The following is a 27,563-nucleotide window of genomic DNA, read 5'->3' as shown; positions in this document are numbered from 1 at the left end:
AAAGTGGAAGAGCAGCTCTCAAGCTGGGAAAAGATGCTGTTTTTCCTCTGTGGTAGGGTGCAGGCAGAAAAGGATGAGAATGTGTTTCAGAAATCAAACGCAGACAACCTCTGTTCTCCTTGGAGGACTGCACAGAAAGAGTGTGTATGCAGGAGACATTGCTGACCACTGACCACATCCCACTCACCACCCATTAGGGATTTTCAGTGTCCACAAGCAAGCCAATGGCAAGAGACTTGTAGTTTTTTTTTTTTTTTTAATGAGGGACAGTTTATTGTGAGTATCTCTTCTAAGCTTTTGCAGCTGGCAAGTTGGATTTATCTGAACTTGAGGTTTTATCTGGTCTGGGAGGGGGTGGGAAAGGTTTCATAGACAAAGAATGGGGAGTTTATTCTGGGCATTTGCAAGTTCTTCCTAGGGATTTAAACTATTAGTAGATCTAAACCTCCAATTCAGCTGCCCTATGGAAGGGGATTTGTTTTCTCTGTTTTCACTCTATCCCCAGCATTTTGAGTACAGTAGCATAAAGCTTTCAAAATATCACACTGAATAGTCTCACTCTTAAAGGCTTTATTTCAAAGTGTGGTTGGCTAAGTCTAGACAAGTGGCTTAACTTCAACTCCAACATGTCATATGTTTCTAACTCACTTAAAACTTGCATTTTGAAGTTCAGCTCCTGGGATCTGGGACGGTGCTTCCAGCCCATGTCCTGACACTCCAGCATGCTGGAGTGCACTTGTGTGGCTTGCACTGAATTGGCAGAGCACTGGCACGTCCCAATCACCCTGAGCTTGCATGAACACTGCTGTGGCCAGTTAAACATCTGTAAACAGCCTCTAACATAATTCCTGTCTTTATAATTGACCACATGTAAAAGAGGCTAAAATTCACATTTTCGCACTCAAAGGCTTTTGTCAGCTTTATAAATTCTATTTGATGTGCTTTCCAACTGGTTTTGTGTATATCATAAAAGCCCTTTTCCTCCTGTACAGTTAATCAAAGCTGAATCTAACTTGCAGAAGTTCATGTTTCCAAAATTCTTATTCTCTTGATGAACCTCTGTGCTTGGTACAGAAAAAGCCAGGTCCTTGCCACTGCTCTCCTGGTGAATGTGCTGGGGGTGACTGGGGAACCAGTAACTTGAAAACTCTCTGAGTTTTCAGGTGCTTGAGAGACAAGCAGACATCCTCTCCTCCCAGTGTCTCACCAGTGGTCTCTGACAATGCAGTATGCAAACATCCTGGTCCCTGTACCCAGAATGAAGGGAGGACTTAACTTGATGTAAATTTAGTTTTCTAACAATTGTCTTGACCTCTTATTTGAGAGGTAAGAGAAGTGGGTGGGGTGTATGTGGCACAGAGGTGCTTCTCCCTTCCTGATGGAGGCAAGTGTGTAATGCTGGAACTGATGTAGCACTTTGTGTGGATACAAAGCGTGGCCCTCCTGAGATAATAACTGGTGGTATGGAGGACTTCAGGCCTTCATGATGTGGGTGCAAACTCGACAGACAAGAAAACAGTGAATTTAAACATCTGTGTAGACCCATCTACTGCCAGTCCCTCATCACTCAAACGAAGGCAAGCACTTATTCCCCGTCCCACTACTGCTGGTTTAGTGAGTGTGCGTGCGAGAGCAAGGGATCGCACACTTGGAAGGAAGCAACTCAGCTGGAGGGTGGAAAACCCACATGCCCACAATGTTTTGTGAGTCATGGCAAAGGTGCAGCCAGGGGGCAGGAGGAAGAAACATAAGAGGTGCAAATCATCTGTGATTTTGCTATTACATATGCTGATCAAATGAGAGGGAGAGTTTTGTTCCTTTATTAATGTACCTACACTGGTACTTGGAATTCCATCTGCCTCAGAACTTTTTCCCAGCTATACAACATAGTTACATCTGTGGGAAAAAATAGAAAATGGCCTGAAAAAAATTTTTTTACACTGTAACATTTGTAACCTGGATAAAAGTTTAGCAAGTGCTTGCATGTATACTAAATAGCAGTGGAGAGTAGATTTTTAGGAGTTAAAATAGCTGTTGAGCAAAGTAGATTTTGCAGTATTTGATCAGGTATTTTCTAGTCTTTCTGAATGTCTGCTCCTGTACCTTGTGATGTGGATGCTATTTTCTGCAAATGCAAACTTTTGTTACAGTTTTCTGCTATCTATAGGAATGTGAAATGAACTTTAAATATATGGAAACTTTCTATTACCTACATAGACCAAAAAGCAGATGTTAGTCTTGAGTTGGTGGAGGTGAACAGCCAAATAAAGTTCAGCCAATTTTTTGGGAAATGAGGAAAATCAAGTGGAATATTTTCCACCATTAAATTGCCTTGCTTCTCCATCATGCTACTGGTATTAAAAATATAGATTTCCTATGGGTGCCAGCAAAATATTTCATCTTGTAGAAAGAAGAGCATTGTAAGGGAAGCTGCAAAATAATTTACATTCTGGATTATTGGGGGGGAAAAAAGCAAAAAAAGCAAAGTGCAGTTGGTAAAATAACTTGGAGAGAGGTGATTTTTGTGGGAAGGGGTTTTCACAAGACTCTTAACAGCAGCCTAAGAATGGAAAGGGGTTTTCATGAGTCTTTACCTACCCATTGCAGTTTTGTGAAAAGTATGGCTATTCCATCACAGAAAAAAACTTGTCCTAAAGAGCTTTTAATTGGGGCACTGTTTTGATTGCAGTGCTTCAAATAACTCAGGAGTATCAGGCATGGTTTTGGTTGAGCCTTCTTGCTCAAACCAGAAGGGCCAAGGCCTGGTAATTGTTTCAGCTCAACTGAGTTCTTTGTGAATTACCAGGAGTGGCTTAAGTGTACCTTTGGATTCTACCTGATAAAGCAGCAACTTTTGATGAAACTGGGTCAGGTTTCCTTGACCTCTTCTCTTGCTCTACCCCCTATTGAGGTGAAATTAAGCCATTTGGATATTTCCATCTAACAATTTGTGTTTTCTTACAAGCTGGAGATTTTGTGTACTGTTAGCATGAAACCTTTTGCTTCAGTGAAATATGATTTCAGTGGTTTTGGTTCAATTTGGGATGTTTTGGTTCCAGTCTGACATTAAAAGGCATCAATTTGGAAGTGTTGAGGTTTTGAAAATGGAAACTCCATTTCTAGCCCTATGATAACTCCAGGATCCCAGGACCCCTGGGTGTGTTCTTGTGACATTCATCTTTTAATGCTTCCCTGTAAGGCATCTGAGATGTGATGGTGGCCATAAAGTTTGTAAGGTATTTCAAATTGGATTATAAATAAGAAATACTTGCTTCTCATTCAGTAACATTCCCTGTTGAAGCTCTGTTTTTCAGTTACATGGAATTCAAGCAAGACCATGACTTTCCTAGCAAATATGGCTGCATTCTAAAGGGGTTCTGAGGGGCAGTTTCTTGCTGTTGCTTAATGCATGAACTTATAATATTTGAACTGGTAAGCAAGCTGTATCTCCTTGGAAAAGGATAGGGGTAGAAGGAATATTTGTTGTATCCTGAATATGATGTATCAGTCTAAAAGATTTTTGATTCAGCCCATGCTGGTTATTTAAGAGCATGCAGCCTTTCAGAAACTTTCAGTTTTAAGAAGAAAACTATTCCATGTCAGAAAATAAAACATTAAAATGGCATATAAAAAAAATGCCTGTCTTTGAAGAAGGATATATTGTAAATACATCCCACAGCTTTACCTGAGCCATAAAGAAATGCAACTTTAGCCTCTAGTGCTGTTCTGCATACAGGACATCATGAATAAGGACCGTAGAATGTTAACTTGAGCATTGGCTATTTGTATCTAACAGTAGGTTGTAAGTGTTAAGGCATGGAACTATTGCATTCATGTTTCTCTTTATATAAAAATAACAAAACTTTTTTTTTTTTTATTCAAAGTGAATCGGTGTGTTCTTGGTTCCAAACTTATGTATTATTACTAGTTGGGGAAGTTTATCGGTGCACATTTTGCTGTTAGCAATGTAACCAAAACTAAAAACCTTAGCAAATCCAGCTAAACGTTCATTTATTTATGGATAGACTAGATAATTTTTCTCCCTTTAATCCATTCTGAAAGCAGAATTCACACTTGACTGTCTCTTCAAAGCCTTTCAATCACACTTTCTTATGTGTGCAGAGTACAGTTGACTCATTTTTTAAAAATTAAATAGTCCTGCTGCTTCAGATACCTGACTAAAGACCTTGATATTTGTGCTTTGTAATCCCATGGTACCCAACCAGGACTGGTTTGTTTGGGACACTGAGCCAAACCAAACATTTGAGTGTAGCAAATCACAGTGGGTAATAACCTTATCTCAGGTCAGCCAAGCTGTCAGTTATCAGGCCACTGCCTGTGCCCTGAGTGATTTTGGGTGAGATGCAGCTTGGGTTGGTCCTGTGACAAACAATGCATTGGATGCAGGGCAGCCATCCCAGCTGCTGATTCTCTGCTGAAGAAACAGCAGAAAAGCAGTGGCAGAGGAAAGAAACTTCTTAAAATTGAGCTGGACATACGAGGTTAAAATAGTTACTCAAAAAGATTTGTATAATTTTTACTGTTGTTGATTATCAAGTTTTTTTTGTATAGAGAATAAAATTTTGTCTTTGAAAAATATTTCTTCCCTAGTAGAAAAAAATATATATCAGATTCCAAAATATTAAGAGCATAATTATGGGAAAAGCATTTCTTATGGAAATACTTATTAGAAATATTTTGTCTTTGCCAGGATTCTTTAGGTCCCCAGCCTTATCTCAATGCCTACAGTAGAAGCTGAGAGCTCTGTTTCACCCAGCCTCTTTCTGGTTTAGCATAAAGCAGAGTTCCTAAAGCTATTGATATTTTCCACATGGAAAAGGCAGAAACTTTTTTTTTTTATCCCATAGAAAAGATTTTCTAATATTGGATGGAAAGATCTTCTAACACTTTGAATGGATGCTATCCCCAATAAGATAAACTTTCTATCTAAAATATTTTCCATTTCTGATTTTCCTCTGATGGAAAGATATCGAGTGATTCTTTCCATGCATTTGAGTACCAGGGTGAAAAATAATGTTTCTACAAGCTCTTCAGGATCTTGAAATACAAAGGCGATATTATTCAGGTTAGAGTTGGAGGTGGTTTTTTTGGGTTTTTGTTGTTTTTTTTTTTTTTAATAATGTCTTCAGATGAAAAGTGTGGGTCAGAAAGAATCTGGAAGGTTATATACATCAACACCTCACCAAGACATCAAGCATGTGGAATTCAATATTGCAGTGATTATGGTTGAAAGAATGCTCAAAAGAATTCTCCTCAGCTACCCAAACAAGTGCACATACATCAGGTAGTCACAGGTCTCCAGAAAACAAACAAAATGTCCACCAAAAAATCCCTTCATGAGTTGGTCTATTTCCTGTAATTTTCTAACTAGCATAAAGTAGCCAAATTCTGTGGTCTAGACTGGTTTGTTCTGCAGGGTTTTTTTTTTTTGCGATTTACAAACCACAGAGAGTTGGAATGGATCAGAATAAATATTTGCTCATGGACCTACTGATTAGAGCTTTCAGAGTCCCCAATCTTGTTGCAGCACACGTGTGAGCATTAGCATTCATATAGGTTAGGCAAATATGAGAGGTTTCCTCTCTACCAACTTCTAGCCTCCTTAATTTCAGTTTCATGGAGACAACATTTTAAATGTGGTGCATTTGTCTTTTGGTATCCCTTAGTGTTTTCTGCGTGACAATTATCTGAGACTGTTACTCCACCAGAGAGCACATTTTTTAGACTCCTTTTTATCCCCCTCCCTTAATATCAAGCATATTATTACTCATCTTGGAGCACTTAATCAATGTTGTTTCTGAGTTGGGAGATTTCTACAAGTATGATAGCAGCTGCAGCTAATAACATCAATTATATAACACTGAGATTCCTGTCCTCCTATTTTGACTGGAAGAAGTTCTTCACTAGGACTTGTCATGTAATTAATTGTCTTTTTCTCTGCATGCAAACATTATAAAAGCTTTAGTCTTGCTGTATCTATGAGAGAATAGCCATAAAAAGATTCACTTGCTGAAGCCACAACCCAACTTGTTAGGGTGGCTTAGTATGCAGGAGAAAAAAAGATTCAGTAAATTTGCATTTAAAATGTCTGGTGCTTTTTAATTCTCCCCACTGTCTGTATGTTTGTAAAACGTGTGCTTTGATGTGCTAACCTGATCCAAACTTTATATGGTTGATGGTTTTCTTATTAAAACACAAATAAAAACTGAGTAGGTATGGCAGCTCTTTCCATGGAGTCTTGTTAATACTGACAGATACATAGCATTACCCTCTTGCTGTAACTTTTAAAAAAAATTTTTAAAGGACTTAAGGAAAAAATAAGTAATTTTTTTAACCAATGTGCCTAAAATCATAACCTAAAATAAATAGTCACAAACTAAATCATAAACTGAGTCATAAACTAAAATCTGTGTCTGGGTAATTTAGTTGTTGACAGCATTAAAAATGCTTCAGGCACAACAAAAGATAAAATATGTATTTTAAGATTTTTTAAAATTTTATTTAAATAAATTTAAATTGATTTCTCTATATATATTTATGTATACTCAAATTTTAAAGACTTTTGATGTTTTTCTCCAAGGATGGCATGCGACCAGTCAAGGCAAGAGAGGAGGGCATTACTAAGAGAGAAGAGCGGAAAAATAAAATCAGTGATGACAAGGCTGGATAGGGTGGGGCAGAGAAATGCTGGGACAGCCAAACAGCCAGGACATGATTGCAAGGAGTGAAGATATAGAAGACAAATGTCTAAAATGTAATCTGTGGGCAAGCAGCTCTGCTGAAAATTTTAACACATTCTTTTTTTTAATTCTGTCTCCAGGAACCTGATAACTTACAGAAAAAGGGCAAGATAAACTGAAAGCCAGAAATGCTAACATACCAGGTTGTTTTTTAAACCAGTGAAGTTTATTAATTTCCTATTTGTTAACCTGAGACCTTTTGGAGTCAATTTATGTGCTATTACTTTTAGAACATTTGTAGATAACTTTTGATTTTTAAATGCCTAGAGGCCAAGGATTGCTTTGGGTATTTGGTGAAAGTGAAGGGGGTGGGGAGAAGGGGGAGGAAAAAAAAAAAAAGTAGTACTTGGCAGTCTGTCCCTTTTCCTGCTGGATGTTTTTCAGGTGAGTTACCCAGCTATGCTACTGTATGTAAGTCAGGCCAACTATGTGGAACTAAGGATTATTCCACAAATCCCCTTTTAATAATTCTTTTAATGGTGCTTTTCCTCAAGTCTTACTTTTCCCCTAGGATTTCCTACCCTGACGGGGAGTCTCCCATCATTCCCAAAGCATTGCATCTCCCTGGCTTTCACCCAGGCTGGGTACTGTGCTCTGCAGCCGGGAATAGGAGCTGTGTCCTCTGCAGGCCCGGCGCGGGGCTGCCGCCACTGATGGCTTTATCAGATGGACAGAGACATTCCAAGTATGCTTCTGGTCACTGTGGGATATGGGAATATAAAAAATAATGAAAAAGGAAGGCTTAGACCAAATGCGTTTTTGTCAAGGCTTTTTTTTTTTTTCCTTAATTTCTTTTCTTAAGGAGTGAAATTCTTTACTCCTAAGCAGATTGTTAAAGCTATGTGATGTCATTTTCTTTTCTTTTTAAGGCTGTGTTTTGAGCAGCTGAAAGCTGCAGCTTAGGTAAAACTATTAATGACCATTTTTTGACCTCTGCTCCAACCGCCCGCAGCGGCTGCAAATTTTTAAACGTCTGACGGCTGTTTGGCTCTCCACAGCATCATTATGTTGGTTGACAGCAGATGAGGTTTCAGAGGTAAAAAATTCACTTCCCAAATTGCACCCTGCTGGCATAGCCAGTAGACATATTAAAAAATGGGAGTTCAGTGGCATGGCATGGCAGGAGAACTCAGTTTTTGTGAGCAAGGCATGCCAAGGGTTCCCTCTGGTTCTCTCTGGCTGCATGCATGCTGGGGGAAAATCATGACACAGGGCTAGTGTGGGGAGAGTGCTTTGCAAGGTGTTACTGCCTCAGAAAGAGGAACACTTGCCTCACATTGCTGAAAGGCCTGTAAACTAATCTGGGATTTCTTGGGGGTTTCTTTCAGTTTTCATGTTTGCTGCCCTTGAGCACTTCCCAGATGTGTTAGGGTTGCACAGTGAGCAGCTTCATGGCCCTTCTGCCTTTGCTGGAGAAGGCTGTGGAAGTGGTGAGACTTTCCTTTGCCTTCCTCCATCCTTCTTCACCCATCCTGTCTCTTAGCCAGCTTTCTGGCCTGAGAGAGTCTTGCCTGAACCTACAGGTAACTCATCAGGATGACCAGGACAGAAGGAAAGGGAGGAAGGAATGATAAATATGACGGTGGCAAGAGAAATAGTGCATTTTTCAAAGGTGCTCTGGTATTTCTGTGTAGATCAATGTCATCCAAGGCACTGTTACTTCCAGTTGGCACAGGGAGTGGTCCTAACACCGTGGTGGTGTTCAATCCCAATGGTGGTTGAGCATCTCCTACCCAGTGACATGTTGAACCCCTTCCTCTGCATCAGTGTGCCAAGCCAGCACATAGTGAATGGATGCACTGAGGGGAGGTTGGCTTATAAACCGTGCTGTTCCTTGGACAATATACATAGCCAGGAGTAAATCTTTAAAACACTCCATTGTTTCTTCAGGCACTTCATGCATTTGCTCTCATTCTTCAGAGCTGTAACATCTTTTCACCTTGACCGTTACAAAGAGTGTTTGCTTTGTAGTCATGTTAAAGGTTGGGAATTTGTGGGATCTCCAGACCATGACTTTATTCTTTTTATCCCTGCGGCCACTTTCTGCCCTTCTTAGGGGCAGTGCTTCCTCCTTCCTTGTATCTCCTGTTCTCCGGCTCATGCCAAGTCTGGTGTCCTTCATACTGTCTCACAGAGTGCCTTGCCCATTCCCCAAAGCCCGTGCTCTTTGGTGGTCTTTTGGCTGAATGCTGTTTAATTCAGTCATTTGAAATTGGAGCCCTGTGTAAAATACTAAATATTGAACAATAAGTGAGGCAACAACACTTCCCGGTATCAGCTGGAGTCACAAGTCATGTCAGCAATGGCCATGCCTTTAGAGTGGTGGTGTAGTCTCCAGGACAGCCTGACAACCTCTCAAGCAGGGCTGAATTCTTCTATGTATCTGAGTCTTGAGTGCTGGATTAACTTTTCCAAAAATTTATAAAACCGTAAGCACTCTGGACAGTATTTTTATGGGGAGTGATTGCACTGTGCTCAGGAGATATCTTTTTCAGCTGGGCTATTAAATGAAAAGCTGAAACCTGCCTGTGATGTCAAGAGATGAATTCTCAACAAAACGAAAGCTTGCAATTTAAATTGCAAACATTCATCTGTTGCCTGCTTTTCTACTTGCTGCTGGTTGATTTACAGTCATACCAATACACATAAAACCTCACCTGCAAGAAGAACAGAGAGGGTAATGCCCATAAATTAAAAAAGCTTCCCCACTTTGCACAACCTATATTTTGAAATTTAGCTCAAACTCGCAAGTGAATTGGTCTGTCCTGCCTTAAATTCCCACAGAAGGACAGATAATTTTGAGAGATAGTGCGAGATGACTATGCCATTTAAAAAATTCTGAAAATATTTCCAGACTCAGTCAGTGTACCCAGGGCAGCTGCGCTTCCAGGGAGCTTCATGCCAGTGGCCGTGCCAGCAGGAAATGCAGCGTGACCTGTGGCGAACCTGCAGGGTGGGAAATGCTGTGAGAAGATTTCTACAGGCAGCTCTGAGTGTCCCAGGCATTTACTGTGTGGGTACGGACACAGGAGCCAATGTAAGCTAAGGAAGCAAGCAGGAGCAGTAGGAGAATTCTCTTCCCACCACGTGCACAGCTGCAGAGCACTTCTGATTGTCTCTGTGCTGATGGGCTGACAGCATCGGCTTCTCCCCTCCTGCAAGCTGGCTCTGCAAGCATGAAGCCTGGCTGTGAAATAGAAATGCTTTTTGAAAAGCATAATATTATTTTAATCACAAATTATTTGGAAACGCAATACAGAAATAGCTTCAGATCACTTCTTCCAGAGGGCTGTTTTTGCAGTCAGGGTCTTTATCAGCTTCTCAGTGGGAACTGCATTAATATTGCCACAAAAATGCAAACAGTAGTGCCTTTGATAAATCAGTTTGGCATCTCTTAAGCAAAAGATGTTTTGTTTTCCTAAGATACAACACTGTTTGCAGTGCAGGGACCTGCCGTATGTGCCAGCATATGGAAAGAAAACACCAGCTTTGTTAACATTTGTGTTGGGAAGCTGTGGGCAGGGAACGAAGGAGGCGGCTGTGGAAGCAGTTGCAAAGCAATCTCTGTTATTGCAAGAGGGACAGCCCAGGAAGCCCAAAAGTCAGTGTTGGTGGCAGAGGTGCTGGTGGCCTGCAGTCAGCCTCCTGGCTTAGCTGCCCCCGAGCATTTTGCCAAGGGCTCTCCTTCTCCTCAGTTTTGCTTTAACTTTTCCCATCATATGCTAGAGCAAGTCTGGTCCCCGTTGCTGCTGCTTCCCATTGCAGAGTGGAAAAGCTTTACTGGCCATACAGTAGGCATCTTTGTGAAAATATGAAAACGCCTTTTTAGTACTTTCTGGTGTCCCATGGGTATTATGTATTTGATTAGGGCATTATTTTGATTTTTAGACTGCATTTGGTTCAAGAATCCTGAAAGGAAGCTGTTGTGCAACTATTTTAATCTGATTTTACAAGCTGATTCCAACTCGATTCCCAGCAGAAAGAAACAAAGAAGAGCTCAGTTGCATTTTTCATCCAAGAGTAAAAAGAAACCCTCCTCCTTTGAAACTCTTCTGTGGAGTGTTATGTTTAGAGAGAGATTTACTATTGTTTAAATTTAATCTCCATAATTGCATTGGGATTGGATTAATGATGGGTTATTTTCTGAGTCATTATTTTCTGGCACACACCGCTATTGAGCATAAAGCCAGGTCTTCATTGGCTGTAAACTGGCATCACTCCACCAAAGCCAGTGGAATAATTCCACTTTATATTGTGTAGGCCCAGATGTGATATTAGAGCTGTTTTGAAGAAAGCATCCTTTTGGAATTTGTTGGCTTTGAATCTTCATATTATTGTACAGGTGTCTAGGCATTTACTTAAAACTGCATTAGATTTATGGTTGTGCAGCTGGTTGTTGTGTCTAAGCCACCTCAGCTGGACCCAGAGGGATCAGCAAATGGTGTACTGCCAGACTCAACCGTGGGTATCTTGACTTTTTTTTATGTTTAAAAACTGCCTTTTTTCCCTGTGGGACAAGTTCATCAGGGAGGTCTGGCAAACTTTTACGTGCTCTTATCCATGAGAACAAACCTTGGTCAGCTTGTTTGGGATACTGTACTGAAAATCCAGGGGGATGTCTTGAGAAGCAGAGGAACAGCTTTTTGGAATTAGTTATTTTTGCTCATTCTGCTTTTCAGAAATGGGTGAAGGAGCGGTGTGGTGGGGGGGAGAATTTGGAAGATCTGGCATGTAGAAGAGCAGCAGCAGGAGCTGTAGGCAGTGGACTTGGTGTAGGTGATGAATCCCTCATCATGATTGGGGTAAAAGAAAGAAATAGTCATTTTTAGGAGATTCTGAGAGGCTTTGTAGAATTGCTGTGATCACAGATGGTAGTTGAAGTTGCTGGGCTGAGACCAAGGTGAGAAGAATTTATCTCCTCACCTCTTGTGCATGTTGGGCAGAAAAGGGTTTGCTTTCAGACCTTGTATTTTAATGTCTCATCTGACTTTCTTCTCTTTTAAAGAATTGTCCTTCTCACCACCTGTTAATAAATTACTTGTTAATAAATCATAGTTTTGAAAAGGGGAAGGTTTTGCTTTCTTTTGGGTCTTTAGAGTAAAGATCAGTCCTGTCTGTAAGCAGTAGTGGATTTAGGATGTTCCTGCAGTGGGATGGAGCACTTACCTCTTTATCTTGGTGCCTGAGTGACAGTGGCACACGTGTATATGGAAGTGTGTAAAACAGGCAGCAGTGATCCTTTTCTGAGGCATCCTCACTACTTTCTGGAGACGTCTGTTTTTGCTGCTGACCTGCTCTTGAACCTGCAGGTCCACCTAGAGCAACCTAACTTCTGTTTCCTTGTTAAACAGCAGCAAGTACCTGTAAAATCTTTTAGTCTTCTCTCCTTCACATTTGAAGACATTAAACTGGTACACTGTGCTCTTTGTGTTATACTCTGCAGTTTTTAAAACAGTGTTTAGGAAATGCTACTTATTTTAGGAGGAAATGTCAGCTTTAATCTTTAACAGTAACAGTGCTTCTGCAGTTGTGATGATCTGTCAGAGATGTGGGGCTGTTGGGGAGACTTGGTATCTTTTTTTTTAGATTGACGTGATGGATTTGGAAAACACAAACCAGCCTTCAGGCACATTGTGGGCATCTCTTCAGAGTAAAAAGAATGCTCTGCAAACCTCATCCGTGTAGATCTACTGTGAAGCAGAAGGCAAATTGTAAGACCCAAGTGAAGACTGAATCTTGCTCTAAAGCTGGACATCCCTCAGACTGCGTGTACAAACACCCTCATTCTTACTTTCTTTTGCTTCAAAAGAAGCAACTAACAGCTGTGGATCAAGATCAAGAAGGGAGGATTTGAGCTTACATGACTTTTGTTCTGTGCAAGCAATTGTCTGCCAATATTGAAGAAATTCTGGTGATGCCACTGTAAATTCACAGCAGTAGATCAGTCACATATGTACATGGTCCATTTTACTAGAGGGGACTGTTGAAACTTTAGTAATGCTTAAAGCATTTGAGGCATAATACCCTGCTTCATTGCTCCAGATGTGATAAATGCTGTTGACTTAGAGCAGAAGTTGGTGATGTAATACAGAGGAATTGCCTTTGTGCTGATTATGTAGATATGGTGGTGAATCTCCTTTTAGCAATTCCAGTTTTCAGATGTTTTCTCATTTTACTTGGGAGTGGGTCACATGTGAAGGCTAAGAAGAAATAAGTAGGAACCACTTACATTTGTTCTCAAGCTGAATTCAGGAACACTTATGCAAAACTCACTTTGCAGAAGAAGGTTATGAATCCTGGCTGGATTGGAGCATGTGGCCCTGTGAAATCAAGTCACCATTAAAGATCTTGATGTGCAAAAAGATTCTTCAGTTTTAGCTTTGCTGGGGTCAGGACAAATGCAGAATGACCTAAATAGTCCTGTCTTAATAATTTTTAACCCCACTCCTTCTCTGCACCCTCCAAGGAACCACATTGTCATGGAAATAATAATTATTTATATAGGAAATTTCTTTTCAAAAAATTACTTCTGGAGCTGTAGGTTAGTACTTTTGGCTTTATTACCTACAGTTTGAGCTAGAGACTTCCTTAAGCCAGTATCTTAATTCTCACCTGAGCACTTGACCTAACACTTTTCTCAGCAGCTGAGAACTGGAGAAAATCACCAGATAGCATGATACTTGGTGCTGCTGTTCAAAGTGAAAATTATGTTTCCTAGGAAAGACTCTTGACCTGTTATTTCCGCATACTGGTTTAATTTAGATCCAAAAAGAAATGCTTAAAATTACAATGCAGAAGGAGAATTTATTTCCATGACTGTCATTAAGCTTATGTTTCCTTAGGTCCAAGGTGTGTGCTACACAGTCAAATGGAAGTAGGATGGTATAGTTGCTAAAATAGATGTGCTAATTTCTGATTTTTTTTTTCTGTGCAGTGTTTTTAAAGTAACAAGTATTGTAAGCAGCATGCTATTTTTAAACCAGGGACATTTTGTGCTGAAATTGGCTATTGCAACACTGGGTTAGAATTAGAATACACAAAATTCAAAACCACAGTAACCCTAATTTTGCCATTCTTGCCTTTTTAACTGCTTAACAATAGTACTGTGTTTGTATAGTATTTAAAAATATTTGTTAAGGGGAATGTAAAGAGCTACTGGCAGGCTTCTCTGTTAACTCTTTCTGCATGCTCTGCCAGTCTGCTCAGAAATGGCCTCTAGTGAAAAGTTAGGGGTGAGTCCAAATGTCCAGAGCTCACACCTTCCTTTGCATTACAAGCAAGGGAGCAGCCACCAGTCAGATGGGGAGTGGGCAGTCCCTCTGGCTCGTGATGGGCTAAAATCTGTTTGACATCTCCTTTCCCAACTCGCCCTGATATGTGCAGGCCTGGTTTTGTAACCTCCAAGGACTTACTCCAGCAAAAGAACAGTAATGTTTGGGATAATACAGTCTGACCATGAATTAAGATGAATTTTTTAGGCTGTAGTTCATGCCATGGCCTTACAAAGACTAGTTCTGCCTGGCTTGGTCCTGACATTCCAGCCAGCACTTTGGGAAAAGGTTATGGAGCCCAACACCACTCAGGGCTTCCACCTTCCAACCTGCCCCAGCTGTGAGCTGCCTGATTTTTCCTGCAAGAGCTTTGCATAGTTGAGACATTCTTATGTCCATCGTCAGACGGAAGTTAGCTTTGGATTTCACATCACCGGTCAGACTGACCCAAATGTATTCATGTGGAAAAAATAATAATGGGAAAGCAGCTTGAGAAATGATTTCTGCTTTTTGCTGTTGCCTTGCATTTCGATGTATGCTGTCTGTATTTTGAATACAAGCTCATGCGATGCGTTGTAATGCAATAGCAATCCAGACTGGGAACCTCAGCTTGAATCTTGCCTTTCCAAATTTTGCTGTTCTAAAACTTGATTTCTTTGTTAAAAATGAAGAGTTTCCAAGGGGCAAAAAAACCCCAGAGAAGGACTGTTGGCATTTTATATTTTTAAGCTGTCTTGCTGAATGAAAACAGTTGATTATTAGCTTGATGGGGTGACAATGAGTGTATAGAACTTAAATATCTCACCACTCCCACAAAGAAAAAAAAAAAGTTCCACCCTTCATTGTATCATGGGAAGATACATAGCCAGAAAAACTTTCCAACTCATTAAACTTTTATACTTGCTTTATACAATCTTAATAGGCTTTTTTCCATCCTGTGATGTTGTTGGGCTGCTTCTGAACTGATCCCAGTGGAGGAGGACACCATCAGCTTAGCAGTATTTCTTTCTTATAACAGAAACCTGCCTTTCCTATAACAGAATGAGCTGAATTGCTTAATCTGAAGGATTAAAAAAAGATTTCCTTGTTTGTGTGTTTTGGGTTGTTTATTCTGCCAAGCCTGATAACGAAATCAAGTCTGAATGTTTCCCCTGTAATCAGTTTAGTCAGCTTCTATGATTGTGTGGTGTATTTGGGCAAGGACAGAGATAAAGGAAGAAAGCTTGAAAAAAACAGGAAAATACTATTGTGAATATATCAGGCAAGTTATAAACTGGGAAAGGGTAATTGGAGTCAAGCATCATACCTGTTGCTACTTGTCATGCTCTGTGGTAGTTGTTTTGGTAGACTTTTCTCCCTCTTGTGACTTGTGTTTGACTTTTTTGGAGAGGAGTGTGGGAAAATACTGATTTAAAGGACTAGAGTTTGGTTATATCACTTTTAAACTGCACATTTTGTAGTGATGAGTGGAAGTCAGGCCACTGTAGCTGGCTTGAGGTCAGAAAGGAAAAAAAAAGAGTGATGTTTGGGTTCATTTTGAGCTGTGTGGGACAACTCCAGGCTCTCTCATGCACAGGGAGAGACCATATCACATCTTGATGTAGGGCAAGAGCTGGCAGGAAGCATCAATGACTCCTTTGCTGTCTCTGGTGTAATTTTAGCTTTCTGGCACCCTGGTGGAGTTTTGTTGCTTATCCTGGTTGTGTCCTTCCCCTTGCTCTTCCTGCTTCTTCTTTATCATCCTCAGCCACGAGCCTGGGGAAAAGCCACCTCACTGCACCTCGCCTGTAGGTCAGCTCATCCCTGTGACAGCACGGAAATGGGTGTGGGTTTCAGCTGGTCACTGCACCCATGAGCAAGGATGTAGCGAGTTCTAAATTGAGAACTGTTGCTTCATATGTGTGCCTCTCCAAACCCGTTGATTTAGACATTCCCTCACCATTAATTACATCCTCTCATCTTTTAGCAGCGAGTACACGGGCCAAGCTGGGCATGTCCTGCTGCAAGCAGCCCAACGCAGCTTCTCGTTGGTTGGCTGCTTACAAGTTTCTCAAAGTACATGGCTCCTCTTTTTTGGGAAGTGCATCCTGTGAAACTCTGCTCAGGATGGAGAGTGATTGGGCAGCTCAGGTCCCATTTTGGAGGGCGCACATGCAAGTGACACCAACCAGTCCGGTATTGCCAGAGTTAATTCCCACTAAACACAGGGGCAGGTGCTCCAAAGGGAAGCCCAGATCACCCATAACCAATAGCCAGAGAGGTAATTCCTGGTGGAGCTGGAATTGAGTGTGTTACCATCATTTGCCTTGGTGCAGTCTCTCTTGGTGGCCTTGGTGACGGAGATGCTGGGTGTCACAACCTCATTTCTGGAAGCCATAGAGCCCAGTCATCCTCATTAGTCTCTTGTTTGACATATAAGCAGCTCAGACAGAAGCAGTGCAAGACTTACAAAATTGGCAGCAGTGTCTGACTCTGACAGCAGTTTGAGAATTTCCCTGTTTGCCTTGTGGCAGCCCTTAACACCGCATCCCCCAGTGTGGTGTCCCACAGAATGCTTGGCAGCAGTCACAAAGAGGTAAAAAGATTTCCAGGTGAGCTTCAAAGAGAAGGATGTGACTAACTGTCTAACAGGGAGCCAGGATGTGGACCCAGCCAGATGAGGTAGCTCACATGGAAGGGCTGCCAAAAGAAAGGGAGAGGGCAGATGGAACTGTGACTGGAGAATGAGGAGGAATAGGCAGTTGGGCAAGGTAGAGGGGAAAGTCTCCATGGGCTGTTTCCAGCAGCTGGGAGATGTCTGTTCTTCAGGGAGGTAACCTCTGGGTAAAGTGCCGAACCTCAAGCACGCTGGCTGTCATTCCTGGCTCTGCCGCCAGCCTCCACCGCCTGTCCTTGGACAAGTCACTCTCCTGGTGACTCAGTATCCCAGCTGGAGAACAGGCATTGCTTGCTTACTTCACGGGGATGTTGTGAGAGTAGGCCTGTGAACGCCTTTACAGTCTGATGTATTAAATGGAGGCGGGGGGAACAACAAAGACAAACAATGAAAGAGATCTGGTATTCTCTTGCTGCCTCTGCATGTAATCGTGTCCCTAATGATAGCGTAATGGTGACTTATTCATCACTGACATACACTCCTTGAGTTCCACTCGTGGGAACAGCTTTTTATTTTTACTTTTTGTCCCTTCAGGCTTGTAAAGATTTGATTTTTGTATATTTATATAATATGTTAATGTTTTAAGTGATTTCTAGTAGAAAATTAGAAAAAATAACAAACAATTAATCAAAGTCAGACTAAACTGAGATGTAATCAAGTAATACAAGAGTGGGACTGGAAGCAGAGTTTGCAAAGGGACCCCCAAACAGAGAAAATGCAAATCCTGAGACCTAAAGAAGGAGGAATTCTGTTTTGTGTCTGTCTTAAATCCTATGCTTGAGAGTGTACCCAAGGAGATCTAAGACCAGAAACCAAAAGTGGTCACTCTTCAGCTCTCTCCTTCTAAAATAAGCTGCTGCAAAGGAGAGGGAGAAATAATAAATGTCATGTTAATCATATTTACTCACAAGTTGGTCCAATGGCTAGTGTACAAACCTGGGAGCCAGAAAACAGGATGTTTCAGGGCACTTAGGGAATTGGTTGACCTGGTACTATCACTTGGTTCTGCCTATGCCTGTGTGTGCTAAAGCAAAATGGAGCTACTTGTCTCCTTGCTTGGAAGAGGGCTATGAGACTTAGGGAAATGCTGTAAAGAACATGTAGAGCCACAGGTGGAAAATGATGGGAGTGGTCCGTCCCAAGCTTCAGAGTTTTCCACAGGAGCAAAATGCATGGTCATATTTCACCTGTCAAAGCTGGCTTTTCTTTGAAAAATTGGAAATCCCAAAGGAATTGGCTAGAGAGGGGGAACATTCATCTTCACTTAGTGCTGTATTTGAAAAGCTTTAATTTTAAGTTTTCCTGACACTCACCAGGGCTATCTTTGGAGAAAAGAACAAGATTCTTGTTTTTTTTTTTTAAGCAACAGGTGGCAGCATGTAGAAACCTTTTGTTGTTAAATTTTAGTCATGGTTCCTTTTTTCTCTTTTTCTTTCCTTTTCCCATCTGCAGTTGAGTATGACAAGGAGTTCACGCCTCACCAGCGGCACCACAAGGAATTCAAATTTAATTTGTCTCAGATTCCTGAGGGCGAGGCTGTCACAGCTGCTGAGTTTCGGATCTACAAGGACTGCGTTGTGGGAAGCTTTAAAAACCAAACCTTCCTTATCAGCATCTACCAGGTGCTGCAGGAACATCAGAACAGGTATGCAAGAGGGACCTTGCTCTGTGCCACCAGTTGCTGTCCTGGAGAAGGCTGAGTTTATGCATTAACATTGATAGGGCTGAAAATAAATATCAGGTTTGTTCACGTTAGCAGGGTTATGTTATTGCATGGTCCTTTCCTTGTGGGAAATGGGCATGGTAGGGTGTGACTTAGCTGCAAACTTTGTCTTCAAATAAAGAAAGAATCTGATGAGAAGCAGTAGATTTTAGAAGCACTGCTGTTATTGCTGTTGTGTACTGAAATTTACATATCCCCTTTCAACTTAATACTAGCAGCCTGTTTGAAAAATACTGGTAATTGGCTCAGACTTGATCTGCTCTCAGATGGACTTATATTAAAGTAAATAAAGCAGAAGAAAATTCAACATGCTGACCACAGGTACAAAATAATTTCTGGTCTTTCAGTGGCAATGAGAGAGGAAAAGTGAGAGAGGCAGGGTAGAAACTGTGACACAAAAATCCAAACAAGTGTAAATGGAGTGATTAATTTTAAAAGAGTAATGTTTCAGATGGAGGAATCATGTAAGGCTAAAAGATGGAAATACATGGTCAATTAAATGTCAGAGTGATGCTGTGATACAAAAGTGTTTCATTACTTCTACTGAAACTTGTCAGGACTGTAAGTGTTCCTCTGCTGCAGGCATTAAAAAAAGAGAAATCAAAACGAGCAGTGTTTAAAAAAGCTCCATTTGTTTTCTCTTTGAAGGCTTCATGGGTGTTTTCGTTTCTGCTCCTTCTTTCTCCAGCTTTTCCACTGGTACCATTTGGAGGGATTGGCCTTTGGTGATTGGCAGTTCTTAGGACAACGTCAAATAGCTCGTGGTTGTTCTGTGGGGAGTGTGACTTCTGAGGAAAAGAGAGAAATACTTGGGTAAACAGGTGATGGGTAGGAAGGTGTGCATTTTGGGAGATCAGTGTTCCCTTTGTGCTTCAACTTGCAAATTGCTGGAGAACCTCCTGGGGTGATGTGCCTGCTGGTTAGGATGTTACATCAGTGCCCAGCTGAAGAACTGATCAAAGTCCAGACAGTCATGCAGATTTCATAGATGATATATTGTTCATTTGGAGACACATGTCAGGAAAAATGGCGAGTGTTGGTCTGCTTCAGATTCCAGAAATAGAGATCCCACCTCTGGAGCAGGAAGGAGACCTCTGCCAAGTGTCTGTGGAAGAAATTGATAATACGCTGCTGTGTGACAGTCACCAAAGCAAGGCACAGAGTAGGAGAACTGTCAGCTTTTATGTGGATATAACATTTTTTTGGCGTAAACTGAGCAAGCAAGGAAATGTGGGAAAGAGAATAAAGTATTGGATAAAGTACAGGATATAGCCCCTAGTATACTGTGTTCCTAACAATTTACAAACTCTCTGTTCTGAAAGTGGCTGTGTGCAACATTGATGCTGGGACTTTGTATCTCTGTTTCACACACCATACCAAAGCATGCCAAAATGGGATTGCGCTGTGAAGCTGTGACATGACCTTTGGCATCTGCACGTCCTGGGCATCCCTGGGTGCTCGAGGCCTCCCTACGGACAGAGCAGAGGCAGGAGCACCCGGTGGAGATCACCAGGGTGGTTTCTGTCCAAGAGCTGGCGAGTATTTTGGGTCTTCCCATTCCCTTCTGCCACGTTCCTTGTGTGTTGCTGGCGGCCATGCTGAGGGGATCCCGCCACTGGGACTGGGAATCCTTGAGCAGCTTCCTGCAGGCGCAGGCTGCCAGCAGTTCCCTGTCCTTCCTGACAGGGCCTGGGCGCGATCCGCTGGCCCAGGGATGTGTCTGCAGTCCATTACTAACCTCTGACTCATCCACTCCCTCAAGGCTCCCTTTTTGTTTCTTTTCCTGCTTTATTTATTTACTTTTACTGGTGGGAAGGAGGGAGATGTTTGGCTAAAGCATTTTGTACTTCAGATGAGTGTGTGGGACTTGTCACATCATCCTCACAGAGGTGGACAAGATGTGGCTTACAGATTCTTGCAGCTGTAGGAAGGACATACCCTTTTCCATTCTTTATTCCTTTCAGCCTAAAGGACTCTTTCATGTATGTGTAAAATATAAAATCATATTTAAAACGTGTGCTTTTCTATTAATACATGGATAGGCTTCTATTTTCTGTACATTATCTGTAAATAAAAGTGCATATATATTTATTAATCGTTCCCTTTATGTTAAAAATATGCAGATGTTAAGAGTTAAGATAGTAGAAGATGCATATTGCATATTCAGTGTTACATTCAGTTGAGGTCTGATTCCATTGGCTACAAACATTCACCCTTACTGGTGACCTGGGTGGACTTAGGCCTCTAAACATTCTTAAAAACAAATACTTAAAAATTGTATTTAGCTGTTTGCTAGTATCTCTGCATGGAGGGGGAAGATGCCTCAGATTATTCTAATATGTCTGAAGAAACTATATTATTTGAGAGATTATGGGTTTTGATCATCCATTCACTTACTTGTTTTTACTGGGGGGAAAAAAGTGCAAAATGTTTTTTTCTCCCCTCTTTTCTCAGTGGATTAATTTGGAATACAGTGTTCTCTTTTCCAGATCAGAACACTGGAAGGTTAAATTATAAGGAAAGGAAAACACTGGGTTTTGAAGGAACTTGCTAAATATTTGTAAGGCTTCTATTTAATTTTAGAAAACATCTTATGAGCCAGAAAATAACAGCTGCCTTTGACTTAAAAAAACAAAAACTACTAAAAAAAGTTGTGTCACACTTCCTTTAGATTAATAGTTTTGAATAACAGCTTGATATTTCCTGACATTTAATGACATTTTATTGCATGAAGAGGAGTCTATACAGATCTTGAAGTCTAGCTGGAGAATTAGCAGGTGAGAGAGAGGAGCTGATGTCACATCTTTTTTCATGTTTTTGTTCTGACATATGTTCCTTCTGGTCAGGACAGAGAAAGTTCAAAGACACCATGTTAATCTTGGTGTTTATGAGGCTAACAGTTGTCTGGAGCAATTATTGGTAGCTCCTAAAATACTTCTGGGCACAAATGATTCTTAAGAGGACAGCTGGCATGTATAGATTTAAGCCAGGAGCCTACAAGAGAAAGGCAGCATGCACCTCTGGGGGGAAAATATAAAGAAAAAGGATCCTGCCTGCTTCTGTCAAAGAAACAAGTTTGACAGGGTAGGAGACAAGAGAAATCTTCATTAAATACAAATTTTCACCAAAGCTCAGAGCTTGGAAGTATCCCTTGGCTCCAATTAAGTGTAATGAAGTGGCTTAATTCAGTATTACTGGAGCAAGGGGAAAAAAAGGCTCATCTGGACAGTAACAGTGTGAGCGTGTGACTCCAGCCCAGATGTGCGCTGCTGCACGGATTCGCGAGGCATTGCTGGCTGCTCCCTGTTGGCTAAAAATGGAACCAAGCCTGAGGCTAAAATTTCTGCCAGTTACTGAATTACCAAACTGATTTTTGCCACTGTAGACAAGGCTAATATCAGGGACTATATGGGCCCATTTGAGGCTGTCTTCTAGCTAGACATATATGGAAAGAGAGCATGAATGATCAGAGATCAATGCTGATTGAAATAGCACAAAACCTCTGGGCAGAAATGTGACCTTGTCCCATCAGAAAAACGAAAAATATACTTGTGGGGGCTCCAGGCAGTTAAACTCACATTGAGGACAGTGTGGTCTATGTACATTCTCTCTCAAAAAAGAAAACATTTTTATACTGACTCACTTGTGTCAGTAATATTTTCATCTCCCCATTCCTTCCACCCTTTCATAAGGTAAGAAAAATAGTGCCTAGAAACGAAGCTTTTGTTTTTTAACCAAACCGTGGTTAATGGCCACATTTTGTCATAACACAAACTGCTGGAGCTGTCAGTGGGATGCTGTGAGGAGATTAATGAAATCCTCAGGATGGATGGGTCAAGCTTGTGGCCAGCCATCAGTGGTATGCATTTTGGATTGTGTGGAGAAGAGGCTTCACCAGGCAGGGCTGAGGTGACATCTGGTTTGCTTTGAGGGGGATGGCTTGGTTTTGAAACAGGCTGTGGGCTCTATGGGCTGATGCTGGGAGAGGGAATGGGTGACACATCTGGCGGATGTTGCTGCCCTTCAGCTTCTGACCCCCCAGAGTTTTAAGAGACTGGGCTATTTTGAACACTAGGGTGGGATCTTTTTCTTCTTTTCTTTTTTTTTTTTTTTTTTTTTTTTCCCTTTCCTTTGAAATATGCAGAAAACAGGGATGTTTGCCAAGCACCAGTTTAGGAAGGTAAGTGGTGTCAGCTTCCAGATGCTTGTCCCACCTTGGCTGTATCTGACAGACTGTTTCATTTCAGCAGGCAGGAACTACACAGCCTCAACTCTCCTCCCTTATGTGGTACCAACGCACAGCTAAACCTGGCACCTGGACTTGAGTCCAAAGTTCAGGACTGGTTTTGTGGAAGAACCAACAAAGCCCTCTGCAATTTCTGGTACCTCTTGGGAGCGGCATGCCTTGTAAACAGGACCTTTACAAGGGAAGGGAAGAAATGAGTTTGTCCCTGAAAACTGATCATTATTTAAATAGTTTCTTTCTTGAAACTTCCATGCCCTCACCCAGAGAGGTGTCAGGTCAGGACTAGGGAAAGCAGTTTATGGTTGATCAAAGATGTTAGTCCTTGGTTTGGATCATCAGTATGTTTTCAAGTGTAAATATCCTGCTAATGCAGACCTCAGAACACTCCCACACTGTCCAAACAACTGATCTATGAAAAACACAGTGGCCTGTGTTAGTGATCAAAGGAAGATACGGTACGTTAATGGTCAGTTTATTAAACAGTTTCGTTTGCACCCAGAATGAAATATGGGAACATGATGGTCAGGAAGATTCCTCCTACATGAAAAGACACGTGTGGACATAAATGTGCCCTGCAGAGCAACTGCCTGGGGACCATGTTCCTGTTCTACTGAACACAATTCCTTAAGGGTTAAGGCGCTTGTTGGTTTTAGCTGCCAGTTATAGTGGTAATAAAGTCTTCCTCTTTGCAACAGGATATTTATACAAATGTGATCCGAGCTTCTAATCTAAAGGGCAAATTCATTCAACTGCAGTGTTTATAGCTTAGAAAATAAATAACCCTCCTCGACTGGGTTTTGGAATAGGTTGTGTAATACAAATGACAAAGCTAGCATCAATCTGTTTCAAGTTGGGGTCAGATTTGTATATAGTGTGCATATATTTGTATATGATAGAGCTGTTTCCATGATGCTATAGAGGGGCATCTGTCCACATCTCAGTTCAGCTTCCACTGTGGGTATGTGATTTGTTGTGGTTTAGCCTGGTTGGTTTAGAGTAGTTTGAAAGTCAGAGTTATTCTGGGTGAAACATACTGGTTCCATAACCAGCTGGCATTTTCTGTCTAAACTAAAGAATGCCGTATCAGTGCTTTATTGCTTTACTTAATGGACAAAGATAAATACTACTCCTTTGTCTTCTCCCCCATCTTTGTGCCTCAAACTGCATTTGTGTAGTAATATAGTTGTCACTGCAGCTGGAATGCTCCTTTTTCTTATAGAATTGCAGTAAAAAAAAAAAAAAAAAAAAGGTAAATACATTTCTTATTCCTATGACTAGGGATGTTTTTTTTTCCTTTGCTTTAACTGTTCCAGTTGTTAAAATACTAATTCCTCAGATTTGTAAAGCTCAAGACCTTAAGCTGGATTGGTTGGGACACCTTTGCACCAAGATATTTGTGTTGACTTTACTGAGGATTGTTATGTACCTGTAGTTTGAACTTTCCATAGTCTTGGTGTCTTCTGGCTCTAGGCTCTGATTTTCCACCCTTTGCCAGCAGCGGCTCTGAAACCTGGGTTTCACCTTGCTGCTCTCTGGTGAGTCTGGAAGACTTAGCCCTCTGCCTTTGGAGATTTTGCTGTCAGAGGTAATGGACACAGTTTTACAGAATACCCTTTTCAGCACAGGGTCACTCATTACAGGGAGCAGTGGAGGTACAAGGCTGAGCTTGTCCATTCTTTCTTGTACTTTTCCATGCCTGGATGCAGAATGTTCCAACATCTCCATTCTGTGCATTTTATCTCTGCTGGCTCTCAGTCCTTTCAAATCAATGCCCAGCTGCTGGTCTTCTCTTCCACCTTGGAAGCAACTTCATTTGTAGGTTGACATTTCTTTACATTTCCTTCCTTGTATTTAAGAAACTGTCCTGGACTTTTGGCCCACAGGTGGTGGCATTGCTACTTCAGGACAGTTAAACTGAACCTCACTGCTCATGAAATATTAGAGGCTGTCTTTGCTCTCCATGGTAACTCACTCCAGGTGCTGGCATTCCCCTGCCTGAGGCTCTCTGTACATGGGAGCGCTGATAGATCAAATTTTCTATGCTGCTGTTAAGTCTTTGGCATGCTGGTCATTTAGATACAGTAAATGTGCTGGTTATTTAGCTACACTAAATTGTTAAGGTTTTGTATTGCATCTCTTGGAAGTGCCTCGTGCCATGGGAGCTCCACATAAGGTCTGTTCTATAAGTAATAAACACTTCTAAATTTGAAGTAGTGCTTACATCTACTGCAAGATGGGGAATCTACAGGTCTGAAGAGGCTGCAGTTTCAAAGTTTTATCTGTGTAGAGCTTCGTCCAATTCTATAAGACCAAGTCAGTTGTGGGTAAGAGTTATTTGCCCATTGAAGGTAGATAAGAGCAAATAATCTTGCTAGTTTGCTATACACAGGATAAATTTACAGAAAGTTGATGTCACTGCAAACTAAAGACACTAATCCTGAGGTATGCAGAAGAGCATTTAGAAAGTGTATTAATTAAAATGTAGATTCCACACACTTCTGTGCAAAATTCCCTTTGGAGAAACTGCTGTTAGGCAGTCTAGACTATTATGTCAACTTGTCTTTGAAGAAAAGTAAACAAAAAGGTTGAGCTGAGGAAAGTTTTAGAGACTTATAGTAATTAATGTTTTGGTAAATGGCTGTTGATGCGTAACAATCCTTTAAACACCTGGGTAAGTGCAAGCTTTGAAGTTGGGCCAAAAAATGTTGTTCCAAGACATGTAATTAAAATGCGAGACCTTTAACTTGGTCATTTTGAAGGTGAGATTTCTGTTTGTTCTCACTGTCTCCCTGGTAAAACTTCTGTCTGCTCAAGGAAAGAAGGCCAGGGAGGGTGGGAAAGTAAAAAAAACTACTTCAACAGATGCTTCTTTAAATTTAGCTTTTTATAGCTTTGGTGTTTTTCCTGTAGCAAAGTTCCATGTTGTAATGTGTATCCAGAACAGAGAAATTATTTTAATGTGAACATTTCACTAAGTATAGTAACTAAGAGAAACCATTTGACCTGGTTACTAATTTGACTGAATCCTAATTTAATTAGTGTTCAATTAAAGAGAATTAACACCTAGAGACGTTCTGTTGAAAGGTTTACACAGAGGTTTCAGTTAACAAAATATTTACCTTAGAGGGGGAAAGCACTGAAGTTAAATGCAAGCAGTTTCTCCTATAAATGCTCTGAGTACATGGTTGGGATGCTGGCATTAAGAATAGTAGCTATATTTGATATTTATATCTGACAAATCTACTCTCTGAGGACACTGGAGCTAAATCTTGCCTTCTGAATTACACAGGCCATATTTTCTCCAGTAAACTGTGTACTCCGTTCTGTTTATTGAAGCCACTTGTGATTGCGCTGTTGACCTTTGCTGTCCAAAGTCTTCTGATGGCCATGGAAACACTATTTCTTGAGACTTGAGCCATACTTCAGGGCCTTGATGCAGAACAAAGACCTCCTGTTTTGAGCTGGGAGTCTCTAATTTGCATCTTCCTATTTAATATCCTCTCTTGTATCAGGAAAGTTGTTTCAGCACATAACCTCAGTTTCTCCCATTCACTTGCTTCCCTTTAATAATAAAAGGTTAATAGATAATATGCCTGCAGCAGCCTTCCTATGGAAATCAGTAACTGGATTAATCCAGATGTCAAGCACACTGAAAATAAAGATGAGACTGTTGGACGCACTAGTAACAATGAGGTGGCAGTAACTTTGTAAAAACCCAGAGGCAGGTTTAGACAGAGAGTACGGTAAGAAGCTGCCTTTACTGGTGATGAAATTTATCTTCTGTATACTGAATTTTAAAGTCCTGTGGAGATGCCAGAGGTCCTTTGATATCCTTGACATCTGGGGTTGGTTAGGCACGAAACCTTTGCACTGATCCTGCTTTCTTCAGCCTATGTTAAGAGCAGGTATTTCTTCCTCTCTCTTCAGTGATGCTGGCTCAAAAATTTCTTCCAGCCTTTATTTTCCTAGTTTTTCTTATTCCTCACACTCTCTTCCTGTTTCCCTCAGGTTCCATCTTGCCTCTGTTCTCAAAAGCTGAAGCTTTCAGACACCCTTCCATGAATGTGGCCACATACAAAGTTGCTGCTTCCTCTTGGAAGGTTACTGCCCACCTCAACAGGATCAACATTGCCATTTAATGACTAGAAATTCAATACTTTGTTTTGTGTGACTTGTTGATATATGATCCATTTCTCACTTTCTTGTTCACTCTTAAATTTTGCTTTGACTGTGGGCTTGCATCTACTTATGTGTAGTGCTCTTCAGCATGATGTTTGACTGCTTCCTAAACTATTTTTCTTTTGGACATGGCTGTAAGTCATCATTCTTGTTGTGTAGATGAAAATATTTGTAATCCCTTTTTCTCTGCAGACTTTTTATCCCAGGTCTCTTCATCTAGTCCTTACATATCTCTGTGTCCCCATGACTACAAAAAACCCTCCACCTTTCCCTATCTAATGAGATATTCTTTCCCTTTGACCAGGGGCTGAGATGATATGTTCATTCCCTTTAACTTTCCTTCCTATTTCTCTTTGACCAGAGGCTAGTCTGGGAGATTTCCCAGTGTCCATTTCAAGATCAGACATCATATGGCTTTTTTTTGCAGGAGTAGCAGGGGTATCTCTTGGCCATGCAGCTGTAGGAAAGAACAGATTCCCGTCAGGTGATTCACTGTGTTTGGCTTACCGGGGGGAAAGGATGGGAAAGTATGTTCCCTGCATGCAAAAAGTCCAGAGAATTTTGTTTCTAGGAGCTGAATCTCTGATGAGCCTTTGTGGGCTGCAATTTTCAAGTATTTATTGCTTGGCCAAATTTGGGGTGATTTTCTTAAGCGAGAGGGACATACAAGATTTCTATTCTGAATAATATAAATGAGTGGTTAAAGACACACAGTTAAATAGTTGGG

The 27,563-nt window shown here is 41.1% G+C and overlaps 1 protein-coding gene across 1 annotated transcript in view; it reads left to right on the top strand.

The window, feature by feature from the left end:
* Nucleotides 1-27,563, top strand: part of BMP6 (bone morphogenetic protein 6) — an 88,433-nt gene that overhangs the window by 45,454 nt on the left and 15,416 nt on the right. The window contains exon 2 of the mRNA XM_031503948.2: nucleotides 18,141-18,333. Coding sequence (XP_031359808.1) covers nucleotides 18,141-18,333 — 193 coding nt within the window. The remainder of the gene's footprint in view (nucleotides 1-18,140; nucleotides 18,334-27,563) is intronic.

Source organism: Lonchura striata, chromosome 1 (assembly GCF_046129695.1).
Source record: "Lonchura striata isolate bLonStr1 chromosome 1, bLonStr1.mat, whole genome shotgun sequence".
Classification (NCBI taxonomy): domain Eukaryota; kingdom Metazoa; phylum Chordata; class Aves; order Passeriformes; family Estrildidae; genus Lonchura; species Lonchura striata.
The sequence above is the reverse complement of the archived record's forward strand: the minus strand, read 5'-3'. Positions and strand labels throughout refer to the sequence as shown.